Source organism: Gallus gallus, chromosome 4 (assembly GCF_016699485.2).
Source record: "Gallus gallus isolate bGalGal1 chromosome 4, bGalGal1.mat.broiler.GRCg7b, whole genome shotgun sequence".
Lineage (NCBI taxonomy): Eukaryota > Metazoa > Chordata > Aves > Galliformes > Phasianidae > Gallus > Gallus gallus.
Window position 1 is genome coordinate 52,017,945 of NC_052535.1, and position 25,091 is coordinate 52,043,035.

General features: G+C 38.2%; 1 protein-coding gene across 1 annotated transcript in view; it reads right to left on the minus strand.

The window, feature by feature from the left end:
- Positions 1-4,254: 4,254 nt before the first annotated feature.
- FAT4 (FAT atypical cadherin 4) overlaps positions 4,255-25,091 on the minus strand; it is a 136,874-nt gene continuing 116,037 nt past the window's right edge. The window contains exons 10-17 of the mRNA XM_015276389.4: positions 24,853-24,957; positions 23,650-23,957; positions 19,839-19,924; positions 18,348-18,527; positions 17,355-17,479; positions 16,017-16,234; positions 11,143-11,404; positions 4,255-7,642 (exon numbers count right to left, since the gene is read on the minus strand). Coding sequence (XP_015131875.2) covers positions 5,766-7,642; positions 11,143-11,404; positions 16,017-16,234; positions 17,355-17,479; positions 18,348-18,527; positions 19,839-19,924; positions 23,650-23,957; positions 24,853-24,957 — 3,161 coding nt within the window. The 3' untranslated portion in view covers positions 4,255-5,765. The remainder of the gene's footprint in view (positions 7,643-11,142; positions 11,405-16,016; positions 16,235-17,354; positions 17,480-18,347; positions 18,528-19,838; positions 19,925-23,649; positions 23,958-24,852; positions 24,958-25,091) is intronic.

Consider the following 25,091-nt stretch of genomic DNA (forward strand, 5'->3'; position numbering starts at 1 on the left):
CCTAAATGAAATGCACATGGCCATAAAATGGAAGAGTGCTTCTGTAGAGAATTTACATTTTGAAGGCCTCTTACAGAGATAAAAGGTACTTATAACACAAAATCCAACTAAGAAATACTCTATCCACTGATGATCACTATGCAGCAAGATGCTGAAACCTGGAGGTCACTTGGGAAAAGAGAAGACTATAAATATGGCTAGGGACCCAATTGGATAGGTTTACTGTATGGGTTGTATAAGGCTTGACTTAATGAACATGATGTTCATACAAAGTATAAGAGAGGCAAATTTTGTGCAAATATCCAAATATTTGAAACAAGGCAGTGATGATCACCGACAACCTGATTACATGCTATCAGTCACCCTCATTAAATGCTATTTATAGGAAAACAAAGCAAGGATATTGGGATGAACAAAACACTGACTTCAAAGAACACAAGGGAGATTGTTAAAAGAATACATAGATGGACATGGAAGAGGATAAAAGAGTGAACAGCAAAACATGAGAGAGAGCAACCTGTTCACTTTCTTCTTCCCTCAGTTCTACTTCAAAAATGGCAATTTTTTTACTGATCCTTCTTTTTCTCCTCATTCTCCCTTCCAAATTTCAACAGAAAAGGTTAAATAGGAGCTTCCTGTGGATTTTAAAATACAGCAAAGGATAATATTATAGTTTGAATTTTATACCTAAGAAATATAACCTACAATACAGTAAAAAAGACTTACTCTCAAAGTAGCACAGGAGGTGATCATTACGTACAGTAAAAGCACATGATATATCCTGTCATCTGAAGGGCACTTCAGATTATCACCTGTAGGAGTTGGCTGGCAAAAAATATATCTGATCTCAAGGTACTCCTTGTGTACTACCTTGTAGAAAACAGTTATTTGTACTTCTCATTTGCGCCTCTGATGAACAGATCTTCAAATGTTTCGGTACGAAAGGATGGCTAGTGACCCAAGCCAGTGTGTCTTAATTGTCTTTTATAACAAGCAGAAAGGGAATTGATGAGTGTTGGACTTCTGGAATCACGGGATAGTTCAAGTTAGAAGAGACATCTAAAGGTCATGTGGACTAATTCCCTGGACAAAGTAATGCCAGCTATAAGTTGGATGAAGTTTCCTGGCATGCTGTCCAAGCAAGTTTCAGGTATTTCCAGGGACAACACCACTGAGCAATCTCTTGCAGCATGTAACCATTCCCACTGCCAGAATAACTTACCTCATATCCAACAGGAATTTACCTTTCTGACACTGGTAGTTTTAGTCCTTTTGCTGTAAACTTCTGAGACATATCTGGTTCCATCTTCCTTTGTTGAATGCATCTGTGAGATTTCTGACCCCTCCTTACTCTAAGACTTCTCATTTCCAAGCTGGAATAATACATTACAAGCTGTATTTCACACTGCTAACCAATACTTTCTGAGTTGTTGGCAGCAGTCATACTCAACTCATAGTCAACTTGTTGACATGGATTGTTTTCACTAGAAGGATGTGGGACTTTTTGTTACTTAGTCAAGTATTGTACCTGTTATTTTTGTGTGTTTTTTTTTCTTTAATTACACAACTGATGAAAAATATCTGAAGGTTTTGAATCAGACAAATTTAGATTTCACATCTTTTAATAGTTTAGGACCCCACCAGAAATTACAGAATTTTAAGACAATTGTGCTTTCATTTTCACAGGTATAAAAGAAAGTGCTATGTAAATCTGACATTCTCCTGACTATCTTTATCTGTTTAGTTATTATGAGAAAGCATCCCCATCTGAGACACCAATAGCAGACCAACTCCAGTTCTGTAGAAGAAGCTGGGCAGTGGCACAGCTCCCACCCATGGGAAGGAAACCAGAGTGTGTCTTTGCAAGCTGCTAGTGGGAATAAGCAGTGGGAACATAAACACAGTAATTCTACACCTCCCAGAAAACCAAACAAACCTCCATGCCTCAGCCTACGTCAGTTTATGTGGAACTGTGACAGCAGCCAGTCCAGGTCCCCCATGCGTGGGGGGCTCACAGTCCTGTGCAAAAGAGGTGCTCTGTCCTGTCCTGGTTTCCCACAAGGCTGGCTGCACAGAGTGCTCCATCACCGACACATGAGCATATTCTCAGAGCTTTATAGGGAGACATGGAAAGGACATTATTCAAAAAGACACAGAGTTGAAGAAAGAGGAATGATTATGACATTTAACTCAGTCTTTAGAAGGGCGATTAGCAAGGGGAAATAGGGAGATATTAGGAGTAATTTTCCTTACCTGCAAGGGTTATGTTATGCACACTTTTTACAGTGCAGCCATTTTGTTTTTCAGTTATCCTGAAGTCTAGTTCAGTATTCACTGAAAAATCTTTTTTTTTTATTATTTGTAAATTGCTTAAGTATCTTAGATGTAAAAACACAATATTTCAAGTATGCTTAAATAACAAGTTCTTAATCATGCAAAAGTGGAGATGCCTAGAATAATGTATGTACATTACATATATTATACAATGTATATGTATGTACAACATCCATTAATAGGTCTTGCTCTGCCCAGCCAATTGGCAGAAAGCAGGAACCATGTCCCACAAACAGTCAAGCTAGAGTGCAACTGAAACCACATTACAATCTTGTTTGACTTTAGAAATGCTGGTCAATTAAAGCCTTACTGCTGACATAAGATATATTGGAAGGCTCCAGGGAAGTGAACATTGCAGACTGTTTTCCTTTCCTGATATGTGATTTATAATGTCCTAGATTTTGAAACAGGACCATGCAGTTCAAATGATGAAGCAGGGGAATTATGCAGCTCATTCCTCAAGATACTTCTGCATGATTGTTTCACATGATTCACTTGGACCCCTTTTCTGATTCTCATAATGAAGGAATTGAGATGGAAATGAATACATTTCTGTATCAAAAACAACTCAGCATTTTTAAGAAATGGGGAAACAAAGAAATAGCAAAATATGTAATTTTCTTTATCATTGAAAGTGTCAACATTTAGATTGCACTACAACTCAGTATACTGCAAACTGCATTTAAAGGTATGACAAATTTTGTGTAAGTCCACATTGCATATTATTTTTATTTTATATATATTTTTATTAATCTGAATATTTAACTGGAATAATGCAGTTCTCAGTACATTTGGTGTTATATTTAATAGAGTTCATCTGTTAAAGTTTTCATGAGTTATTAAACTCACTGCTTGGATGTGGTACTCTCTACATTAAAGGATAATATTCAAAATAAACATACAGCTTTTTAACAGATGTTTAATTACAGCCGCTACTCAAACTCAGAAATCATTTGTGGATCTCCTGTTATTTCAGAAGAACCTACTTATATACAAATGTGTGCTACTTTGCCCTATTATCTTTTCACCATTGTGGAGCAAGGTGAAGTTGGTAGCATTTTTAGCTAAAGAGAGCATCAGTTCCTCCTTGCCAATTCCAAAGTAAGCTAACAAAAAACTGAAACAAACAAGTAACAAAGAAGAAATTTTCTTATTCTTTTTCTAAGTTCTTTTAACAAAAAAAAACATCAATAAAAATTGTAACTCACCTCTTGCTTGTAAACTTCCTCACTGTTTGCATTCTCCAAAAGTTGTCTAAGTTGATTTAGTCCTTTATTAGTATACAAAAATACACAAAAAATGCAGCTTTCTTGTTCAGCTGTTCTTAAAGATAAATCTTGTTCCCTCACTTCCAGCTATCTACATACTGGAAAGATTCTGATTTGAATTGAATTGGAAGTCTTGGTTAACAAATGTAAGACCAGTTGCTACTAATAGTCCTCTATGGACTAAAATAGTTTTGTCATCTGAAAGTAGACTCGGTTCTACTTGACATGACCTCAGGTCCAGCACTGTCACAATGCCCCAACAACAATTCCTCTCCATCTCCCTAAGAAGGGTGAAACCTGCTAGTTTTGAACAAATCAAGGTCACTTATGACAAATAAGGTGGATAGGTGGACTGCTTCTCTCATCCTTGGTAATATTTGATACTAGGTAAGGAACAGCCATAGGAGACTTGGCGGTACATCAGTAAGCATGCTGGGCTTGTGCTGCCCTTCTGCAGAGAAAAGAATTTAATTTCCACAGTGATATTTGTGCTGCCTTCACCATGACCAAACTCTGAATGTGTATTTTTACACTACTATCTTGCTTCTTAAAGTCCATTTTCTGGAGAAAAAAAAAAAAAAAAAAAAAAAAGTGAAGATTGAGGAGTAAAAGATAGAGAGAGAAAAGATGAAACAACTCCAATAATGCCCACTAAAGATTTTAAATAAATATTTTAATTCTATTATTGGCATTTACAGGTAGAAAGCATACAGTATGTTACAATTTTATCAAAATGTGAAAAATATGGATGTTACATAAGTAACAAATGTAAAAAAGGTATTTTTCTTACCTTCCCTGAAAGTAAGAAAATTATTCAGCATAGGAAAATATTGATATAAAAAACACAGCTTAGGAAAAAAAAAATTGAAGGTTTTTACACAGTACGATAGGTTCATCAGATTTGCATGAAGACGTAAGGACTTTGTGAAGTTCTACTTAACATAAAACTTTAGGGAATTTGGGACAAACAGTAAGCTATTTTAATGAGTCTACAAGTAGTTTTCCCTCATATCCGCTTCAAAATGCTAGAGTGCAGTAATTTTCTATACAATAAATAATTCTTCAAAGTTTTCATCATAGAAAATCATATAATGCAGAAAATGCCACCCCAGGGTCACAAAGGCTAGGCAGTGCTTTAATAATAATTATGATAATGCTTATTATAGTGCTTTATAATGTCTAAGCACTTCAGATGAGTTAACTAATTAGTCCTCACAACACCCCCGTGAGGTAGGTGAGTAAGTGTTATTACTACCTTTCCATAGAACAGATGGAAAATGAAAGATGGGGAGAAACGCAGGCTGCAGCAGCTGCACAGCCAAGATGCAAGGCCAAGAGATGTGGAAATGGAGTTTTTTCCTGATGCCAAGCACTCCCCTCCCACTGGAAGCACTGAGGGGCCAGGCAGGGACCAGGGTTTAGCATCCCCAAATACATCATAGAGATTCAGAAGCTCTCACACAACTTTGTCCAAAAAAAAAAAAAAAAAAAAAAAAAATCCCCAAAAGAAGACAGAAAAGCCCCCAAACAAACAAATTAACAAGCTGAAAACAACTCCTAAAGTGCTGACCAGCTTGAGCTGCTTCTAGCACCTCTTGTATGGAATACGACTTACAGCACTGTTGCCAGCAATTACTCAAGCTGATTTCTTCCATAATCTTTATGTTTGAGCAACTGCAGGATATAGCGACTACATTTTCTGAGACAACTTGCTACTGTAATTCCTTCATTCATCATCCTTCTTCCATGCACTTCTTAAGGAAAATTAAATCCTCAATACTTTTGCATCGTAAAACACATTAGTAGCTGGGTACAATATACACATCCTTCACAATTAAAAAACAAATTAGTTCATTTTCAGAACAAAGCATTATTAATTTAAGAATCACAAACCAAACAATGGTAAATAGGAAACCCTTTTCAAAAACTGCATGCCAAATATCTTGTTTCCAAATACAATGCATGCAGGAGAAATAAATTCATCCAAGCATAATTAAATTAAAAATGTTTTAAGTCTCTTTCAGCAGCATAATGGTTATTATTTTTAAAGTCTCCTCCAACCAAACTGGCCTGGGGTGCGAATGCTGACCTTTCCTTCTCTACAACCACACAACAGTCTGACCGTTCCATGGCCTTGCACTGCGGCAACGCCAGAGACAAAGCCTATACGTACTGTTCTGCTTCCCCCTCCTTGGAAACAGGCTTTGTTGTACCACTTTTGTTGTCTTCACTTGCTGCTGCTGCTGCTGCTGCTGTTGTTTTTTCAGGAAGTGATGCCAAATCCTTGAAAACATCCACATAATGCCCGAAGCCTGGGCCCCAGTTCAAGAGGTTGTCCCAGTTGAAGCTTCCTGCCTGCTGCCCCAGCTTCACGGGCAGGGAGCTCTCCCCAGTGCCAGCCGCCTGTGCTCCCACGGGCCCACCCTCCCCACGACGGCCAGGGTACCGCCGGGGCTTCAGCCTCACCCCATAGTTGTCCTCATCATCCGCATCAGACTCATTGACCTGGGATAATTTGGGCATCCTGGAGGTGTATGCAATGGGCTTATCCCTGTCGTACTCCATCTCTGAGCATGTGAAGGACTCGTGGGAGTCACTGTCGGAGGAGGACTCGGGTGCGGGAATGCCATCAGCCGGGTTCCTTGTCCGGGACAGGGGCCTTCTGCAGTCCTCCTCAGAAGAGGACCGGCCATGGTCAGCACTACAGATGCTGGGGTTTCTGGGGCGCGGGGTGTTCAGTCTCTCCACCTCTTCAATAGACAGCCCCACTGGAGGAGCCGTCTCCAGTGGAATTTGACCGATGGGCTGCTTCAGGCGGCTGCCCGGCCGGGAACCATGGCTTGCCATGGTCTGTGGACTCTTACTTCTCCTCCCCAGCCGAGTGGCATAGTTGAAAATGCCGGGCTGGCAGACATCATTGTGCATCTCCAGTGGGCTCCCTTCCCGTATGGAGAGGTGCAGCTCCCGGGCTGGACTGTGCCTGTAGAAAGTCGACGACTTGGAGAAAGGTGCAGGGCTATGCCGAGACAAGGGGTTAGGAGTAGGGCAGGCTGAGTGGCTTAAAGATGTTGTCCTCAAGCCCTGCCCATAAGAAGGCTGGTACGTCAGGCTGCTGGCTCCCAGAGGCATGGGAGACTGCCGGGCAAAGCCCAGTGGGCTGTGCCTCTGGATGGAAAACTTGGGTGTGTGGCTCCGAAACTGCTTGTAGTGCTGGATGATGTCGGCATCCGAGGGGGCAATGCTGCTGGCGTTGTCAATGTCATAGTGCTCGATCTCGGGCTCAGGTGAAGCCAGTGGGGCACTGGGAATGGTCTCCGTGGCATGTGGGATGTCAGTCTCATCATAGATGAGATAGGGGTTTTCTCTTTCTATGATATCAGGTTTGGGGTTCCCCTCAGGCTGCTTCCTGACTGTCATGTCATCACCATAAGGTGGGATGTTGTCAGGGTCATCAAACGCCACATTCTCACTTCCTTTCTTCTTCTTTTCCTTTGTTTTCTTCTCCTGCTTTGGGGCCTTTGACTTCTTCCCCCGGCACTGGTTGCAGAGAATGAGGCTGAGGACCAGCAGTGCCAGCACTGTCGCACAACCGCCCACAATTGCCGGCACAGCCCAGAGGGGCAGAGACAACTCAGCAGGGTGTGGGGATGGCAGGCACACATAGCTGCTGCTGGGGCCCGCTCTGCAGACGTGACCAGGGCCACAGGAGACCCCCAGACATGCCACCACTATCTCACACCTCTGTCCCACGTACGACTCAGGGCAGCTGCAGGTGAAGCTGGCCTGTGGCCCAGGCTCGCAGCTGCCACCATTTTGACAGGGGCTGGAGGCACAAGCACCTGGTGGGACACACTGGTAGGTGTACCACTGGTTGATGCACATCAGCTCACCCCAGCAGGGACTGCTGGCACAGACGTTGGGGCCACGGCAGCCCATCTTGACTGAGGGGTCTGTTTTGGAAAGGGTGGCCAGGCTGTGCTTGCCAGCGAAGGGGAGGCTCTCCCCACCATACTTGATGTAGGAAATGCAGCCGTCAAATCCTAAGAGAAAAAGCAGCAGTCACTTTGGGATTTCTAAGCAGAACAAGGTTAAGTAAAAGCTGTTTATGACCAGAGCTTTTAATGTAACTTTCATACCTGCACTTTTTAAGACAAATGATTTTCACAAGCTGTGCACTGAAATGGAGAATAAAGACAAGATATTGTCTTTGATGATATATACATGGCACTTATCTAAATGATAGCAAGATATCTTGCAAAAAGATTTTTTTTTAAGTCTGCCAAAGCAAAATTCAGAAGCTGTGGCTTTTAACTTCAATACTAAGATTTCAAAGCAATAGAAGTATTCTCAGGTGAATTAATGTATCCAAATCTGCAATTAAGATGCTGAAATACACACACTATATTTTCTAGAAGCCCTTCAAAACATTTTGTACTCCCACTGCTTTCATTAAATTTGTAAGAGCAGGCAAATGCAAGCAGAAGCCTGAATACAATTTGAAAAATTTACATGGCTTTTAAGAATTATAGGCTGCACAAGCGGGGGTACTACTGCTTGATTAGGAAATATGTACCACAAGCTTGGAAATTGGCAACAAAGGTAAATCAAGAAGAAAACACAATATAAAATGGAATGAAAAAATGCTTCATCACTCACTGAGTGTATTACATCTGAGGTTTGCAAGCAATTGATACTTTAGTGCCTCTACCTTTCCCTTCCTTACAGATTTTACAGAAACATCGTATTTTCTAAAAATATATCGTTAAAGTAACTCAATTAATTGTCAATTCAGAGTCCCATTTTATTGAAGCTATGAAAAGCTCCACTGTTCAGTAAATAAACCAAAATTCCAATGGTTACTACAGGGAAACACCTATTCTACTGGTTTTAATGTCTTGCAAATGATTTTGCACAAATATTCTGTCTAATGATTTCACTCAATATACTTGAAGTTTTCCATTCCTAATTTTCCCATATTTCTTGTATCTTATAACTTCTTATCATCCACACGTAGAGAAACCTGTTCACATCTGGCTAGGCTGTCCTAGCACAAAACGTTAGATATGATTTCCCTTTGCTTGCATTCTTTCTAGTTTCCCCTTTTCTGAAGTTGCCTGTAGAGGTTCAGTGCAGCATCCTGTCTTGCTGCCCTTCAAAGGAGGTGCTCATGGCAATAACTTGTACGCCTCTGAATCTAAGGAGAAATCTTCCTGAAATTCCCACACCTTGGCTGTAGTGCTATCCTGTCAGGTGATACGGAGCTGTAAGAGTCCACAGAGATGGATTATCCCTGGACTTTGTGCAGTTCTGTGTGAAATCTTTTGCTAGTTTAACAGTTCTCTGTGTTCCATAGACTTACTCCTTTCTGCAAGAGTTTTAGGAGAGTGTATGATGCTGACCTAATGCTGACCTTTGCTCAGAGCTGTGACAAAATGGCATGCACGGGGTTGTTTGTAAATTATGCTCTCAGGTATGACATGGATAATTATTGTAAGAAACATATTTATTTCTCCTTAACTCCTGAGGGATGGTCCTTCAGATGCCAACATATTGCCAAGCTTACAGGAAGACAATACTTAAGACCAAATTTATCAGATATTATGCAAGAGATATAATCTACAAGGAGCAAGAAAGTGCTTCTACTCTGTTCTGAAGCATCACACTTGAATAAAACAATAAAATGGAGCAAATATCCCATGCCTCATTAGCCTCAGAGAAGGTTTAATTTCTGCAAACATACTGCTGGAATGGAAGAATACCCGGTATGATCAGTAAGATAATGAATAATTGTGGACTTCTCCATAAAAATGGTTAATGCAGAGATAAGCATCAAAACTACTGACTCCGTCTTGAAATATCAAATATACTGAAGATCTGTTATGAATTTGTAACCTTCAAAGGATGTTAATTTTGAAATTTGAATGCTCTCTGATGTCAAAAATGAAATATGATTGGGAACCTATGTCAAAAATGTTTTGCTGAGAGATGTAACTCATATGGTGTAAAGGGTCATGAAAGCCCCTCTAAGTTTTGCAAGCGTGCTATTTCTGTATTACATGCATACATTCTGAAAGAGCTGATTTTGTTTCAGCATTACTTATATTTTCATTTTCTCCTGTTTTTACATGCCCGAAAAAAGAGGAAATTGAGGATTTAAGTTCAGGTGGGAGACCAAGCAAAATGGAGGATTAGCTTGCTCATGCTTGGTGGTCCTTTTCAGCAGCGATGTGATACACAGCAACTGGGATTTCATCACGTCTACCCAGGTTTGAAAACAATATTGGATATACCAGCTTCAGAGCCCTGGAATTGTCACCCGTGTATGTTTTTGTCTGCCTTTAACAGCCATTCACACTGCTCCAGATATTTTTTGACCATCTGAGTTCACGCAGAGTTTTATATCTCCCCCTTGTAAATCATTGGTATGTCGTACACAATATAATCCAGTATTTAAAAGAAAAAAAAAATCATATGAACATGAGATTTTGGACTGTAATTCCTAATGGAAGCCAGACATTCATAATTTGTCTGCTGCCACATCAGGAGGTGGGTGAGAAGTTAGTGTCCTCAGTTTTCTTTGTTCCAGCTTTCCTAAAGCCTCTTTGGCTTCTCCATGCAGACGCTGCTCATAAAATACGTGTATAAAAAGGGTAAAAGTAAGCATAGCGTTCATATTGTTTCAGACCACATTTCAAATAAGTTCACAATACACAAGTGTGAAGTGTTAATTTGCACCTTTAAAGTTGCTTTATCTGGTCACATTTCTTGAAGTCAGGACAATTTTTTTCAATATAAAAACCTTGTGAAACCTATTCCTGCACTGTCTGGAATATCTCACAGTTTCTAGCAAAAAATCACTTCCATCTTTATTTATTACTGGGGGAATAATATCAAGTATATGATATTTATTTCTTTTGCCAGGGTGTAAGACACTGCTTCAACTCTTAAGACTGATTTACTCCTTACAAGATAGATGTTGCTCACAGAGTGGTTTTTCACTGTCCTTAGTTTCTGTTGTTCAGAAAGAAAAAAAAACAAAACCCAACAATCCTTCATTTGACAGCAGGATAAAGGAGGAGGAAGATGGAGTTTCAGAAAATACTTTAATCATATTAATAACAGGCTAAATCCTAAAGTATTTACTAAACCCCTACAGAGACAATGTTCTCATTTAGAATTTTTGCCTGAGTAGGTCTGCCTTGATTTTCCAGATTCTGGCACAGGTAAAGAATGGATCCTTTCTTCTCCATTAGCATAACAAATTCATAACAATGCACTTGCATACAATCAAGCACACCCACCCCATGCCTCCAAAAAGCCCTGCAGATGGAATGCTGTTTTTTGAAAACAACAAGTTTGTGTTAGAGGAAAAAAATTGCAACCCTTACCCATTCAAATTACAGCCTTCCTGGCAAAATGTAGAAGTATATTAGTTACTGATATAGAATTACAGTACTTTTTGCAACCTTAAAGCAAGCAGACACCCTTTGTCTGCTCAAATGTGCTCATGTACACTATATCAAAAAGAAAAATGAATTACCTGCAACTGTGCTCTTGAAAGGCTGGTTTGGTGGGATACCTCCCAAAGATATTGTAAGAACGTTTAGTCCACCAAAATCTTGTGTGACATGGAGAATGTCTCGTTTATGAGTCTTGTCAACAGACAGGACAGTGGTAGAGCCGTTCTTCTCAATGCGTACAGAATGCCACTGTCCATCTGCTGTGTACACTTCTGGGATGTTTCTTTCCACTTTCCCAGCAATTCCAGCATCAGATATGTAGTGCACTTTCCCAGCTCTTATCTGATCAGAAGAAAAAAGCAAAATGCATAATTTTAAAATGGCAGTTACAGACTCAACTTTTTGCCCCCACATACACATAACCAACATTATGCTTCTCCAGTACAGCTACAGCAACACATGGCTTTGGTTGTAGTAAAATGTATGGATGTATTTTTCCCCAAACAACTGTTTAGTACTAAAAATACATTCATTATTTAGTAGTTGGCTGCAATTAGATTGATTACTGCATCTGTAGAAAATATGCAATTGCCATCCACTTATTCCCTGGATACTCCCATCAGAGGAAAACCTATTGAGAAGCTAGCAGTAGAGTATGCACATGACAAAATATTTTAACCAACAAAAGACAAACTCTTCCTTCTCTGTCAAAGCAAGTGGACAAGATGCTTTGCAGAATAAACAGATGTTGTCTGTGGCCCCAAAACTTGTATCTAGTTATGACATAGTAGGAAAATGTATGGCAGAATTTGAGCAAGATTCCAATTTCCTAACTGATTCTGCTGCTAAACTGCATTCTGCAGAAAAATATTTCTATTTTAGAAATCTTACTAAAGGGCTGTGAAGTCTACTGTTTTGTGTGAATTTTCAAATGATGCTTACTTAAGAAAGCTGATTTTAAACTTGTGAGTTATTAGAAAAAAATGTAGTACTGAAGTCTCTGAAAAACATTTTGGCTTTTTCTCAACAGATGACGCTACACTCATGAGACGCAGAATTTTAAACCTCTTATGAATTGAGTATTAAGCAATCCCAAAGAGAGATTAGTGCAAACTTTACATTTAAGATAAAAGAGTAAAAAAAAAAAATCCATAACCAAGCCCAGAAAATTCTCAAATGCTGAGTAGGACCTGGGTATGTCAGCTCATCTCCTGAGCACTTTGCCAACCTGTAAGCTTTACACAGGGCATCAGAAATAACAAATACAGTTCATAGGGTGGCTCTGCAACTTGTTGCAGATTCCATTCCATACTCATCTTTGTTATTTTGCATATTCATCATAAGACCACTCCTTTCCCTTCTGTGTTCCTTGCTGTGATGTGCAACAGCAGTGTGTAGAAGATGCACAAGCATTGCATAGGAGCAGTCAGAACCACAGGTTTGTTTAAAGCTCCCTAAGCCTTGTGTGCTTTGTTCCAGGAAATACAGCATTCACCTGGGAAGAATTGTGAGGTGACACACTGACTACAGGAATGCTCTTCTGGTTTCTAGAAACTGTTCAAAGCTCTAGATTTCCTTTTTTTTTGGTGATACAAGATGAGGACTTTCTTCATATAGATCAGCTTTAATATGTCTGTAAAATCCTGCTCATGTTCTGTCAGCAGCATGACCTGAATGCATCTAGTGCAAAGTCCATTTGGATCAAGAAAAACAGTGGTTAATATATACATGAACTTTGCTTATAACCAAAATAATTTGGATTATTTGAAAATGTACTGTTTAAATAATCTTTGATAAAGATCCCCTCTCAAAGATAGGATGCTTCTGGTGTTGGCAAATACAGGTGGCAGACATCTAAACTATGACACAGGCTGAAGAAAAACCCATATTTGGAAATGCAGTCACACAGATTATCGTAACATATTAAACACCATTTGCCACAATGAAAAATATTTATGAAAAGACTAACTGCATGGAATATTTATTTATGTTTACAAGCTTTCATGGGTTTGTTTGTTTTATTTGGTCATTATGCTCTATGAAAGTACTGTTGTGTCTTTGGGTCTTTACAAAAACACAAAAGAATATACTATAACAGTATGCTCTGATATATAGTATAGAGATATAGATATAACTCAGTATACAACAGCATACTCATATTCTCTATGAGAATACTAAACATAGACCTGTGACTTCTAGGTCCACATTAGAGAATAACTGTATAATTATTTAACCACCATACTAATTTATGACTCTGAAGTGCTACTTTATTTCTTTAAAATGGCACGTGACCAATGTCTATAAATATTATATCCGAAGTATTTAGAAAATAAAATTTCCAGAGACGAGACTGGTCCATGACTTCTTTAACCAGGAAAATATAAGGAATGTTCTATTTCATTCCTTGAAGCACAACATACTTCTAAATTTGAAACAAATGTCAATGTCTACAATATTGAATAACACTCATTTCTAGGTTTTATTTAAATGTCTGAGCAACTAACAAGAGGGGTATACTGAAAAGAATGAACTACTAAAGCGAACATATTTCTAACTATAAGGTTGATCCAACTTTACTAACATTCTGAACCTCCTCTACTGAGCAAATTGCTTGTTACTTGTTTTAAATTTGAGCACTAGCCTGTAAGATTTATAGCTCACTGTACAGGATACCGCTGAAATGAGCTATGTTCTGATTTATTCCTGTAACTTGATATGTGCATATGTTAGCATACATGGGCAATACATAATCCACATTCTCTACTCATACAATTCATAGATCTTAGAGGTGCAATTATGTTAATCTAATCTGATTTCAAATGATATTTTCAGCTAAAACAGGACAGGTAATTTCACCTCCAGCCTGCTGTATTTATCTCCTTACTTCTAACTGATTTAGCTGCAGTATGCATTACTCATTAGAAAATATGCTGTGACAATGAGCTTTAGTAGTAAGGAGACTCCTACCATTTTCCTTTTTGTGATTCTTTTGAGCGGCATTTTCCTTCTGATTTTGACTATTGTTTAATTTCATCTGCTAGTTCTTACATTTTTTCTGGATTAAGGAATCCCTAATATCATAAATAAGACCTCTTTTCTCCAAGCTTGAGGTTCTTTAGAGGGAGGTTACATCCATCATTTAAATAATCAGCTGCTTGCAATCTCAGTGGGTCTGATTTATTACCATTACTCTAATTTTATACCAATCCCAGCTGTAACAAAACCAGTTGACTACATGAGGAAAAATGTGGAGGCATGGAGGTAGTCACAGAGCTTATAGCTTTTCTCTAGCATAATTTAATATTAAAACCACATGCAGGTTTTCTCAAAATGCTTACGCCTTGGAAAACAAGCATATTAAAATATCCAAAAATCAAGTTATATAAATGTCTGTTTTGAAGCTAGTCAAAAGATCTGTAAATAGAAGTCCCCGAATCTCATTTACTGCACAGGGAGTGGGCTGAGATGCCAGGGAGACTGATGTGTGGGCTAGCTTTACTGACATCCTGGGCCACAACCACAGGACATCCTTGTTGTGATACCTACACTGGGTATGAGTGGAGCAGAATACTTATCGTATTAACTACAGTGAAAAAGATCTTCTGTTTTATTAACTACCATCATCTGAGAACTTTCTGATAATAATCACTCCAGTGAAATTATCCCTCCTTCTTTAAAGGACCTGTTACCAAGCAAACTTGAGTTTTTAGCCCTTGAACAGCTGGGGATGGGATGTACACTCTCTGTTTATTTATATAACTTCACCAAAACAAACAACAATAAGAGTGTTTGCATAAACACACCAACAAGACTTTCATCTGGGAAAGAAAATTCTTTTTTTCTTTTTTTTTCCTTTTTTTAATTAAAGATTGCAGAGCTAATATAATGAATCTGTGTAGGGAGAAAAAAGGTAATATTCATTGTTTTTCTTTTTGTTTGGTTTGTCTTCTTGTTTTTGTTTGTTTGTTTGTATTCCTCTGGAACACAAAATAATTAGATTTTACCAGCTAATATGACTGTGGCAGAAACTTCCTATCAAATGATAGGTTATAAGTGTATTCCTGTGAAGTACTGCAGGCTTGCTTCTTAAAAGCAGCCGGAGGACAGGAAAGCTCTGTACCTCTGATCCGTGCAGGAACTGGGCAGGTGGACAATATCAACGGGGCTGAAGCTTAGAAAGTGTGAATTTCTGTGTGAGTTTCTTTTAAAGTCAGGGAAAAAAAAACTTGGAAAGCGTTACAGCAGTCAAGGAAACTTGGAGCTTACACCAACCCAATAAAGGGGCTTGCCAGCATCACTGCTGTACTCATTTAGAGTTACGAGTAAATGGACTGAGTCATAGCCGGGAACTGAACCATTGCTTTCTCTTGAGGAAGGTAACTTCTGCAGCAATAAGCTCTTGGGAAAGAAAACTGCATGGTATTTGAAGCATTAATTCAGCCACATATCTAAAAACAATTTGATATTGACATTGCTGTGTGGGTAACCTCATGAATTCAAGTTATCCCTTACTTCCTAGTTTGATAAGCATAAGCCACATCAGTAGGAATTTGTGAAAACTTTTTGGCTGTTGCTTACTAGCTTAAGAAGAGTCCAGGTTCAAGGTCTGAAAAATCAGATTAAAAAGCCAATAATGAAATTATTTGCTCTGTAGATTGTAACTTCACGATGATAACAAATATGGCAATGAGTACCACTCCCTCTGCCTTAAAACAGTCACTATTTGGAGTCTAGACAAAACTGCTTAGATACAAAGCCATCAAGATCTTCTGATACCTTGGCAAATAGCAAGGCAATTGTTGAGAAGATGAATGATACTGGCGCACTGCCTAGCCTTAGTTAAAGACCTAATATTTTACAAAGGAAACGGCAAGAGTAATGGAAAAATATGATTTTGATCATTGCACAAGAAGCAGACCAATCAAATCAAACTCAGCATTAGCTGCAATCTTACCTTCACGGTAGTGAAGTTGCTGCTTTCCTGGATGTGAAATAAAATCCCATTCTCGCTTCTTGTTCTGAACTTCACTTCCAAGCTGTCCACGTTCAGAGGTCCTGGGCTGGCACCTCTAGCACTGTGTCTCATCATGTATTCACGCTTCTTATTTGGGCTCATGTGGTAGTCAAGTCGTCCTTTGCCTTCCAGTGATAAGGCAGTGTCGGCAGTAATATCTGGGACAAGGATGGGGAAGCACTGAGTGTGCAGCTGGTTGGAGATACAGTACAGTAATGATCTGCCTGATAACAACCATTTTCTTCAGGGAGATCAAGTTCAGAGCAGGTCAGTGGGGAGAGCAGGAGTGAATGGCAATTTCACCCCCCTCTGTTCTTTGGCTTAAACCAGAATGTGTGTTTGAGAGTGGGAGTGCGCTAGTAATTTACTGCTGGTATCAGTCAATAGTAAATTAAAACTTGCTAGGGAACAAGTGAGGGAGTAGGAGAAAAAATCTGGCACTCAGAACTATAATTCCTTCCCAGGGATGTTACTATTTCCATTACTGCAAACAGCGTTTCATGATATATTGAACTCCAAGCTCTTCAGGGCAGAGATAATGACTTTCTATTTATTAGGGCATAAAAGAATATAAATGGCAGAGCTTTGACTACTAAATGCTATTAAAATTATGGCAAAATTATTTAGTAAACTGGCATAATAAAAGCATATAAATCAGCTAAACAACAGTGGGACATGTAAGAAAACAAAACTCAGTCATTACACTACCACTATAAGGAAATAAATTACTTTGCTCTCCTAGACAATTCTGTACTGATTTATAGAGCTATCCATACTCAAGTTAATAATCCCAGAACGTAAATGGCTTGCATTTACTTACATATTCCATACTTTCACGCATATAACTTGATGATCATTAGATAAAAAGGCCTACAGTTCAGAGGAGCCATAAGCATGTGCACACTGTGTTTATGCAGAGGGAAGCCTTCTCCCTTACTCTCTTACCTCCTCACAGCAGACAAATCCCTCCTTTTGGATAGCTTTATTTTGGTTACTGATTATACCTGATTGGAAGCAGTAGTTTTAAATGAGTGTAAGTTATCTGAAATGTGATATAAAGACAGGGAAACGTAATATATATAACTTGATGTTATTTTTAACTCATGAAAGGACAATAGTCCATTGTGGACTTTTCCTTCATGATTATTTAAGAAGCAAGCAGGCTGCTTGTTTTCATTATTTCATAAAATTCATTATCCTGTGCCCCCAAAAAGAAACTCGTAATAGCATAACTATACAGTGAGATGTAGATGAGAAAGAAAGAGAGCAAAAGCCTACATTTTTCACAGTGGTCTCCCGTCAGTCCATCTTTGCATTGGCATTGCTGCCATGACCAGTGATCAGTGCAGGTGCCACCATGTTGGCAGGGGCTAGTTGTACAAGCACCTTCTAATCGAGGACATCTGAAATAATGCAGAAAAGCAGATACTGAGGAACGTGTGTACAAACAAGCAGAGCAAAAGTTCTGGAAAGGATCACATGGTTGAATGATAATCCTTTTCTTCCTTTCAAGAGATGCAAAAATTGAGATGCTTTTCCCTCAGATAGCTGATGGTTCTAAACAGATCTCACCTTTCAGCATCATGTTATAACAGCCTTAATAAAGAGAAGGGAATTCACAGACAGTGAAATTCCTATTATCTGTTATGCAAGAAATGAAGACACTCTTTCAGGTGCTTTTTGCACTGCAGACCTCTGGAAACCTCACATCTTTCACAAAGAACAGTGAAGACTGGGGTGGAAAGAAGAAGGGTGAGCTACCAAATTTGGACCTTAGACTGACATTGTTACTACAACTGTGTCTTCAAATAGCGAGACAGAAAAACAATAGAATCAAATAGTTGATTGTTTCTGAAAGATCACCCAGTGGATATGAGGGAAATTCAGTGATACTTGAGAAGCAAATTGTTAGAACAGACATTGTGAATTAAAAAGAAATAAGGGGGAGTAGAGGTTTAGTGAACCGTAGGAGTACAGTCAAACCCAGACGGAATTTATAAAGAAACAGGGCTACTCTATTTCAGCCTGCAAAGCAACATTAATAATAATAATTGGCAACAGAAATGTAATGATGTTGCTTTTTTGAAGTTTCTGTAATCTTTTGTGAATCTCTCACTCAGAATCATTTCTTAATTTTTTCACACTCTAATAAATTCTACAGTCATTTTTTTACAAGAAATATCTAAAAGTGTCAGGATTGGTGCCTGAGTTTCGTGCTGGCTTCCTATATCATAAATACTGTCTATTTGATACCATATATAGCAGACGTACTGATCTAAGATTCCTTGAGCTGCCAAAGCCTGGCTTGGCTCCAGGGGACGTCCGTTGACTGCAAACTCCATTATACAGCCCACAAAATCGTGGCTTTCCACCTGTCCTCTCCTTTGAAGGATGGGCTCAACAGACCTGATACCACCAACGGTAAGTCGATTTGGTTGTACATCAAGGGTCCTATAAGAAAGAAAAAAAAAGGTTTAATGACATCAGACATAAAATAGCAGTGACAACAAAGGGGATGTCAGCTAGGGTCTGTGGCTAAAGTTCCACTTCCAAAATTCATACCATACATTTAGAAAGGGAAAGAGAGCGATGTCCCTCTGACATCTAAATTCACACTGTTGTCGAATGTCAAAACTTCTATTCAATTAACTGAGCAACGTGCTTGAAATAAAAAATGAATATGGATTTTCATTCAATAATGGCTTAAATTATAGATTATATTTAAAACAGCTGGAAGGTGGATTCATTATTTTACAAATACATAACTGCTATACTAGTGGAGAAACCACCTGAATTAGGAAATATGATTGTGATAATTGTAAGAAATTAGCAACAATGATGGGAATTAAAGTTACTGCTATTTTTAAGGAGGATCAAAAGTAGTGACAGAAAAGCTTCTGAGTTAGTTATGGTAAGGAAAAGAAAGAATGTTTGTTCTCCGTACTGGTCAGTGTTAAAGACATGAAATAGAAAAAAAAGACAGAAAAATTTGTTCAAGTAATCCTTTTTTTTTTTTTTTTTTTTCTATTAGAAAAGCAGGTGTGTTTCTTACACCTCCACAAGAAACTATAGGTATATTAAAAATAAATAAAAAATAAAAAAAAATCAAAGCCCAGAGTGAGCAATACTGAAGTAAAATGTAGTCACTACTAAAGTAATAGTATTTTGAGTCTAAGCCTGCTTTTGGCAAGACAGATTCCTCAAGTAAAAGTGGAAAAGGCTTTGCTAAATACTTGTAGCACTAAATTTTGTAGAATTTTGAACTGTCCAAGAGTATTGCAGTACATTTAAGAGCAATTTGATTACAACAAATACATTTGTTTCATTTTCTAATTAAGATTTAGAAGTTGCCAGTAATCATGAATGTCTGATACTCTGATTACTAATTTTGTTTAGATTTTGATGTGAACCCCACACCATTTATTAAAAAATCTTATGTGGACTACCCTCTTACATGGCCTTCTTATGTTCACCTACACCCTGGGGACAGAGATGGAGCAGAGAATTGGAGATTTTTGAATAAAATCCTTGGACGTCAGAATTTAGCCTGAGTAGGCAAGCAGCAGGACATGGAGAAAATTTACTCTGCTTCTACAAGGATGGAAGGCAATGACACTTCAGAGAATTACAACTTCAGGCCTCCATCCCTTCCCTGAGTCTGGGCTAAAGACATGTAATTGTTATTCCAAGCTTCTCTAACTTTAGCACGTGGTTTATTTTCATTTTAGAGAATTAAACCCCACAAAATGAAGAATTATTTACCAGTCAGTGGAAACAGCCACATTGCTAACAGTGCAATAGCCTGGCTCCTGATCCTCAGAGCAGGAATCCACTGTCAGTGATGCTGCCTGCAAAAGCCACATACACAGATACGTTGAATACTGCAAGGGTATATTCCCAATCACATTAAATGCTTATAATATATATAAAGAACTCGGCTAGAATGGAGTACTTGTACATTACGCTACCCAGTATCAAAAAGTGCTTCAGAGACACTGACCAACTCCTTCCCGCATCACCACAGTGAACACTGAGATGTGGATAGTAATTAAGTAAAAAAAAGAGCGGGAGTTAATTGACAAGCTCATACAGAGTCGGTGAAATGCAAACTTTTCAGCTTTGGATTCCTCTACATTTGCTTGCTTTCTTCCCTGAAGCTGCAGTTCTTTTGGCTGATATTATATCCTACTTTTGATCTGAACAGACAGTTGCTCCCTCCAAACACAAAGGGCATTCCTTTAGGGGCTTGACCGTGACACTAATCACATTGCCTGAACTGGACGAAAAGTGCCTTGCTAAAGCTGGGTGTGCAAACTTTAAGATTATTAGTTAAAAATAATAACCCAAGTGGACTACATCAATAATGGTGAAACATGTGGACATTGCTTGGTCAGAGGGACCAAGCTGACATCCAGAGAAGTGTTGGGCATCATCAGCGCTTAGAGCAGTTTCCCTGTTTTATTTATCAATCAATCCCTAGACAACGGAGCCATTTTTTTTTTAAAGGTCATTTACACTAAAGCAAATCACAGCATTTTTATTTTCTAATTTCTGTACTAAAATTCTAACAAAAGCTTTCACTAAAAGCATGAAATAACTCCTACTAATTTAAAAAGGAGTTTTTATTTTATTCCTCATTTAGCAAAGAATTTTCCTCACGGTGATTTATTAGTAACAGACGCACTGTGAAAAAAGTCCTGAAGGTTAGTTATTCCTTAAATTGAATTTTCAGAAAAATAAACATAATCTCCGAGTTGTACATATCAGCTCCTCATGTTTCCAACTAGATGTGTGGTACAGTTTTACGGCAAATTGAAATCAAACGTTCCTTTCCAAAAAGACTTGATTTCTACTTTGGTTTAGGTTACTCTACAGGAGCTGAGCAAACAGCAATAGCTATCAGGATGTCATTACAGCGCAAAGTTTCTTTCTCCTGCCTGCACCTCAGTTCACTAACAACATCTTGTTGGAATCCCCACAGATTCTCCATTGTATTTCCAAATATATAGTGCAAGCTGACACATTGTAGTGACCAAATGCATTCATAGCTCTCAGCCCTAAATCACGTCCTACAGTGTGCCTAAATTGTTCAATTTGCTTTTTTGTAATAAAACCTTATCTTGAATTTCTTTCCATACATAATAAGAAAACTGCTTCTCCTGAGAAATATCAGTCTGCAGTTCCAAAGTAGATTACGTGCCCTGTATAAATGAAACAATTCATAGAAAGAATAATAAGCTGACTGGTCTGTATGCCATCATACGTGTACATATTTTCCTTCAGAGTTTCAACAACAAAAAATGAAATGAGTTTTTTGTTCTTAGCTCAATCAGTGTAATCTCCCTAACTTACATCGCTATGCACTGTGAAAGCCAAGTTGCAAAACCAGCTGAAGGGCTAGATATTTGAGAATATATTTTACTTGGATCAGAGTTCATACAATTTATTTTCTAATGTTAGTCAAATGTTCCTGCTTGTTACTTAAGCATTACTCTACAGTTACCTTGCTGCATTATGAGGCTTTCTATCCTGTCATTCTGCAATATCTCAGGACTGACAACTTAATGATTTTACCAGTTTCCGATAAAATCCCAAGGTGCTGTAGGAAATGACAGATTTGGAATCCTGAAGGGGGGCTATTTTATACAGTTTTGGACACCTGGGAGACATTTTTCCTGCAGCAGAAATATCTAAGACAAAGGCAATTCTGATTACATACTCTGTTTGTAAACAGCTGAAATTAATGAGATGGTTTAAACAAAAATCATGCAAAAGTATAGGTTGTCTTAAATGCTCTGTCTGAAGCATTCGTAAATGAAATTTTCTTTATACAGTATTTTTTATGCTCTCTCTTCTTCTGTAGTCTAGCCCTCTGGCATATCCACAAGTAAAACATATTCCCACTTTATTTTTTTAAGTGTATCTCATTTATTTTCTGCAATTTTTAAGGCGGGCTCTATACTAAGCCATAATTAATATCAATGGGTATACCACACTGATTTAGTTGCTAAAATGTGAATGTGATGTTTTTTAAGACGTAGGTCCATTTTTTGAGCATAACCTTTTGGAAGCTGTGAGGCAAACTGTTAAATATCTGATATTAAGGCACATTAAAACAACATCATTACTCAATGTCACAATTATCTTTCATGTTATTTGGATATAAAACTCCTACGTGCACAAATCAGATATCCAAGTTTAGCTGAAGACTAAGCCATTCCCCCCTACAACAAGTGAAAGAAAAGAAATCAGGTGTTGCAATATGCAGCTGGCGTGCAGTTTCTGGCTCAAGACTCTCCAGGAGAAAATAGTGCTGTGCAGAAAGGTCAGGAGACAACCCTGACCATACAGAACCACAGACCAAGTCCTAGTATAGCCCTCTGATATTCCTAGAACATTCATGCCTATGGACTTCTCACCTTGGACATAAAGCATTGCAACAGCGCACTGCAAACAAAGCGGCTACAAACTATAAAAACTATCTTAGCAGCAATGACTGCTGCAGCCGTTAGTGAAAGGAAATCTCTACGAGGACTCAGAAGGAGTCACACCGGGTAGAACAGTTTATTCTTTTATTCCCTCCATCTCTTCTGGCCTGAACTATAAAACAAAATGTGGAGTTCCATCCATATATTATGCTTATGTGACTTTAATTTCAAACATGGGAAGAATATGAGATTCCATATATGCTGGCCATATCTTCCTGAACAGGGAGCTGTTGGGCACTAGTTACTGATTGTGGATGGCAAATATATTTGGTTTCATTTCTAACTAAAACATTATGGAGTCAAAAAGTTTGGCTTGAACTCAAAGAGCATTTGGTTTATGTTCTGCTTTGGAAATATTATTAAAAACAAGAGAAGAGGAATAGAAAACATTTACTGAGGGAAAAAAAAAAAAAAGGCAGAAAGGTCGAGGCACCAGGCATATGGCAATCGATTGTCCCTGTCCAGTTTTTGGCAGAATTCCTTCCCTCTGGTGAGGGCAGGCAGGAAGTAACTCTCCTATTTTTCCCCACAAAATCCCTCTCAGTGTAGCACTTTTGAACTCTCTGCATTTGTGCTACAGAAGAAAAAAAAAAAAAAAAAAAAAGGCTTTTATTTCGATGAGATTTGCAAAATTTCTGGACTAGCTTAAGAAGGTCATAGATGGAATTTCAAATTTGCCCACCTCTACTACCCAAACATTAAGGTAAATTATTTTGAGGGTTTTTGTTGTTACTATGGTTAATTAGTATTCCTTAATATCATTCCTGTAATCTGCATCAGTTAATTAGCCTCATATGCAGTAATTTATTTCACTAATTATTCCTGGTTCTCATTTTTCAAATTTAGAGTGCGGGGCATTGCACATGTTTCTTTAATTATTTTTTATTATCATCATACTAAACAAACCATTATAGGTCTTTGAGTCAGTTGGAATAAGAAAGAAATGAGGGAGGTTTTTTTTTATCCAAAGTTGGAGGTTCTGCTAGCAAATGCAATGTTACTAATTTTATGTTCTTGTGAGTTCATGTGGAAGCCAAAGTCACTTGGCTGAACTTGTCTTAAATTCCCATTTTAGCATTTCTTACCATTCCAGCCCTCCGGGCAATAACTGTGTGAAATTGTCCATCAGACACCTTCTTAGTTGTGGTAAGCTTGTACGTGCCGCTGCCAAGATTATAAGAGAATCTCAGCCTTCCTTCTATTATTTCCAGAGCCAGAAATTCTGCCCGTTCTCCAGTTTGGTTATCGTAGTTATACAACATTAAAGCATTCCTTTTTATAGTGGCAAACTTTATGTAGATATAATTATTATTTGGATCCATACTGGGAAACTCCATATAGGACAACTCTTCAAATCCATAACTATTCAGTTCACAATGATTCCCAAAAACACCTGCAAAACAAAAAATAAAATCTGGTAGCAGATAGCTTTTTCCTCATCAAGCATAATCCCAGAAAGGAAGTATTGATGTGCTTTGGACAGGTCCTTTAAAAAGCTTCTAACCTTTTAACATATGATAAAAAATATACAATGTGAGCAGAAGGGTTCTAAAGGACGTTAGGATATATGATTTCCCTTGATTTTGTTTTTAATTGCAGTGACATAAGAAAAAAATTTATGAGCATTAGTTGCATTTACTATGGACCACAATTATAAATATAAGAAATGAATAAAACTCCAAGGAAATGTAAAATAAGGAAAATAAAATAAAGAAGTTACTCTAAATGTTAGTAGAAAAATGTAAATGCTATTTACAAGTGTGTACTGAGGGTTTCAGCAGCTTTAAAATATTATAGATGATCGCTTGAGCTTGTCTGTTGCTTGTGGTTGTTTTTTTTATTAATCCATTGCATTTACTTTCATGCTTTTCTGTATGAACAATGACAATTGTGTATAAACTTGCATTCAGAATCAATCTAGATGCAATTGCATCACAATGTCTTAAATATCTGTGTCTTATGTCTTTATTGGGTTCATTCCACAAAACAAACTCAAGACAATTAAATTCTAATAGTTATTAAACTATTTTGGCAGTACTACATGCTTCTCTAATTCTCAGAATTGTATGCTGGTTTTGGAACTCAAAATGTCATTAGTATGCAATAAACTGAAAGGGCAAGCACTTGTGTGGACTAAAAGCTGTTCTGATTGAGTCAAGTTCTTGTAATGAGGGCAGGACAGGGATCCATGCACATACTTATCAGTTTCAAAAAGGTAAACATAAATAGCATATTTGAGAATTATTAGTAGGGAAAGGGAAGACAAGGGAGAGGAGTAGCATACTCACCAAAGGGGCAATGGCAGTAGTACCCTTCCAACCCACTCTGGCAGGACCCACCATTAAAACAGGGGTTGCATTCACAGTAATTGACTGTGGAGTCGCATGTTTTCCCTGCCATTGTGAAACAAGAGCAATTTCCAGGTCAGTGTAACCCGATCAGTAGCCAAGTCAGGATACATTTAAGCAACAAAAGGAGGAAAGTGTGGGGCTTAGAGAGGGAAGAAGAGAGAAAACATAGACTCCCA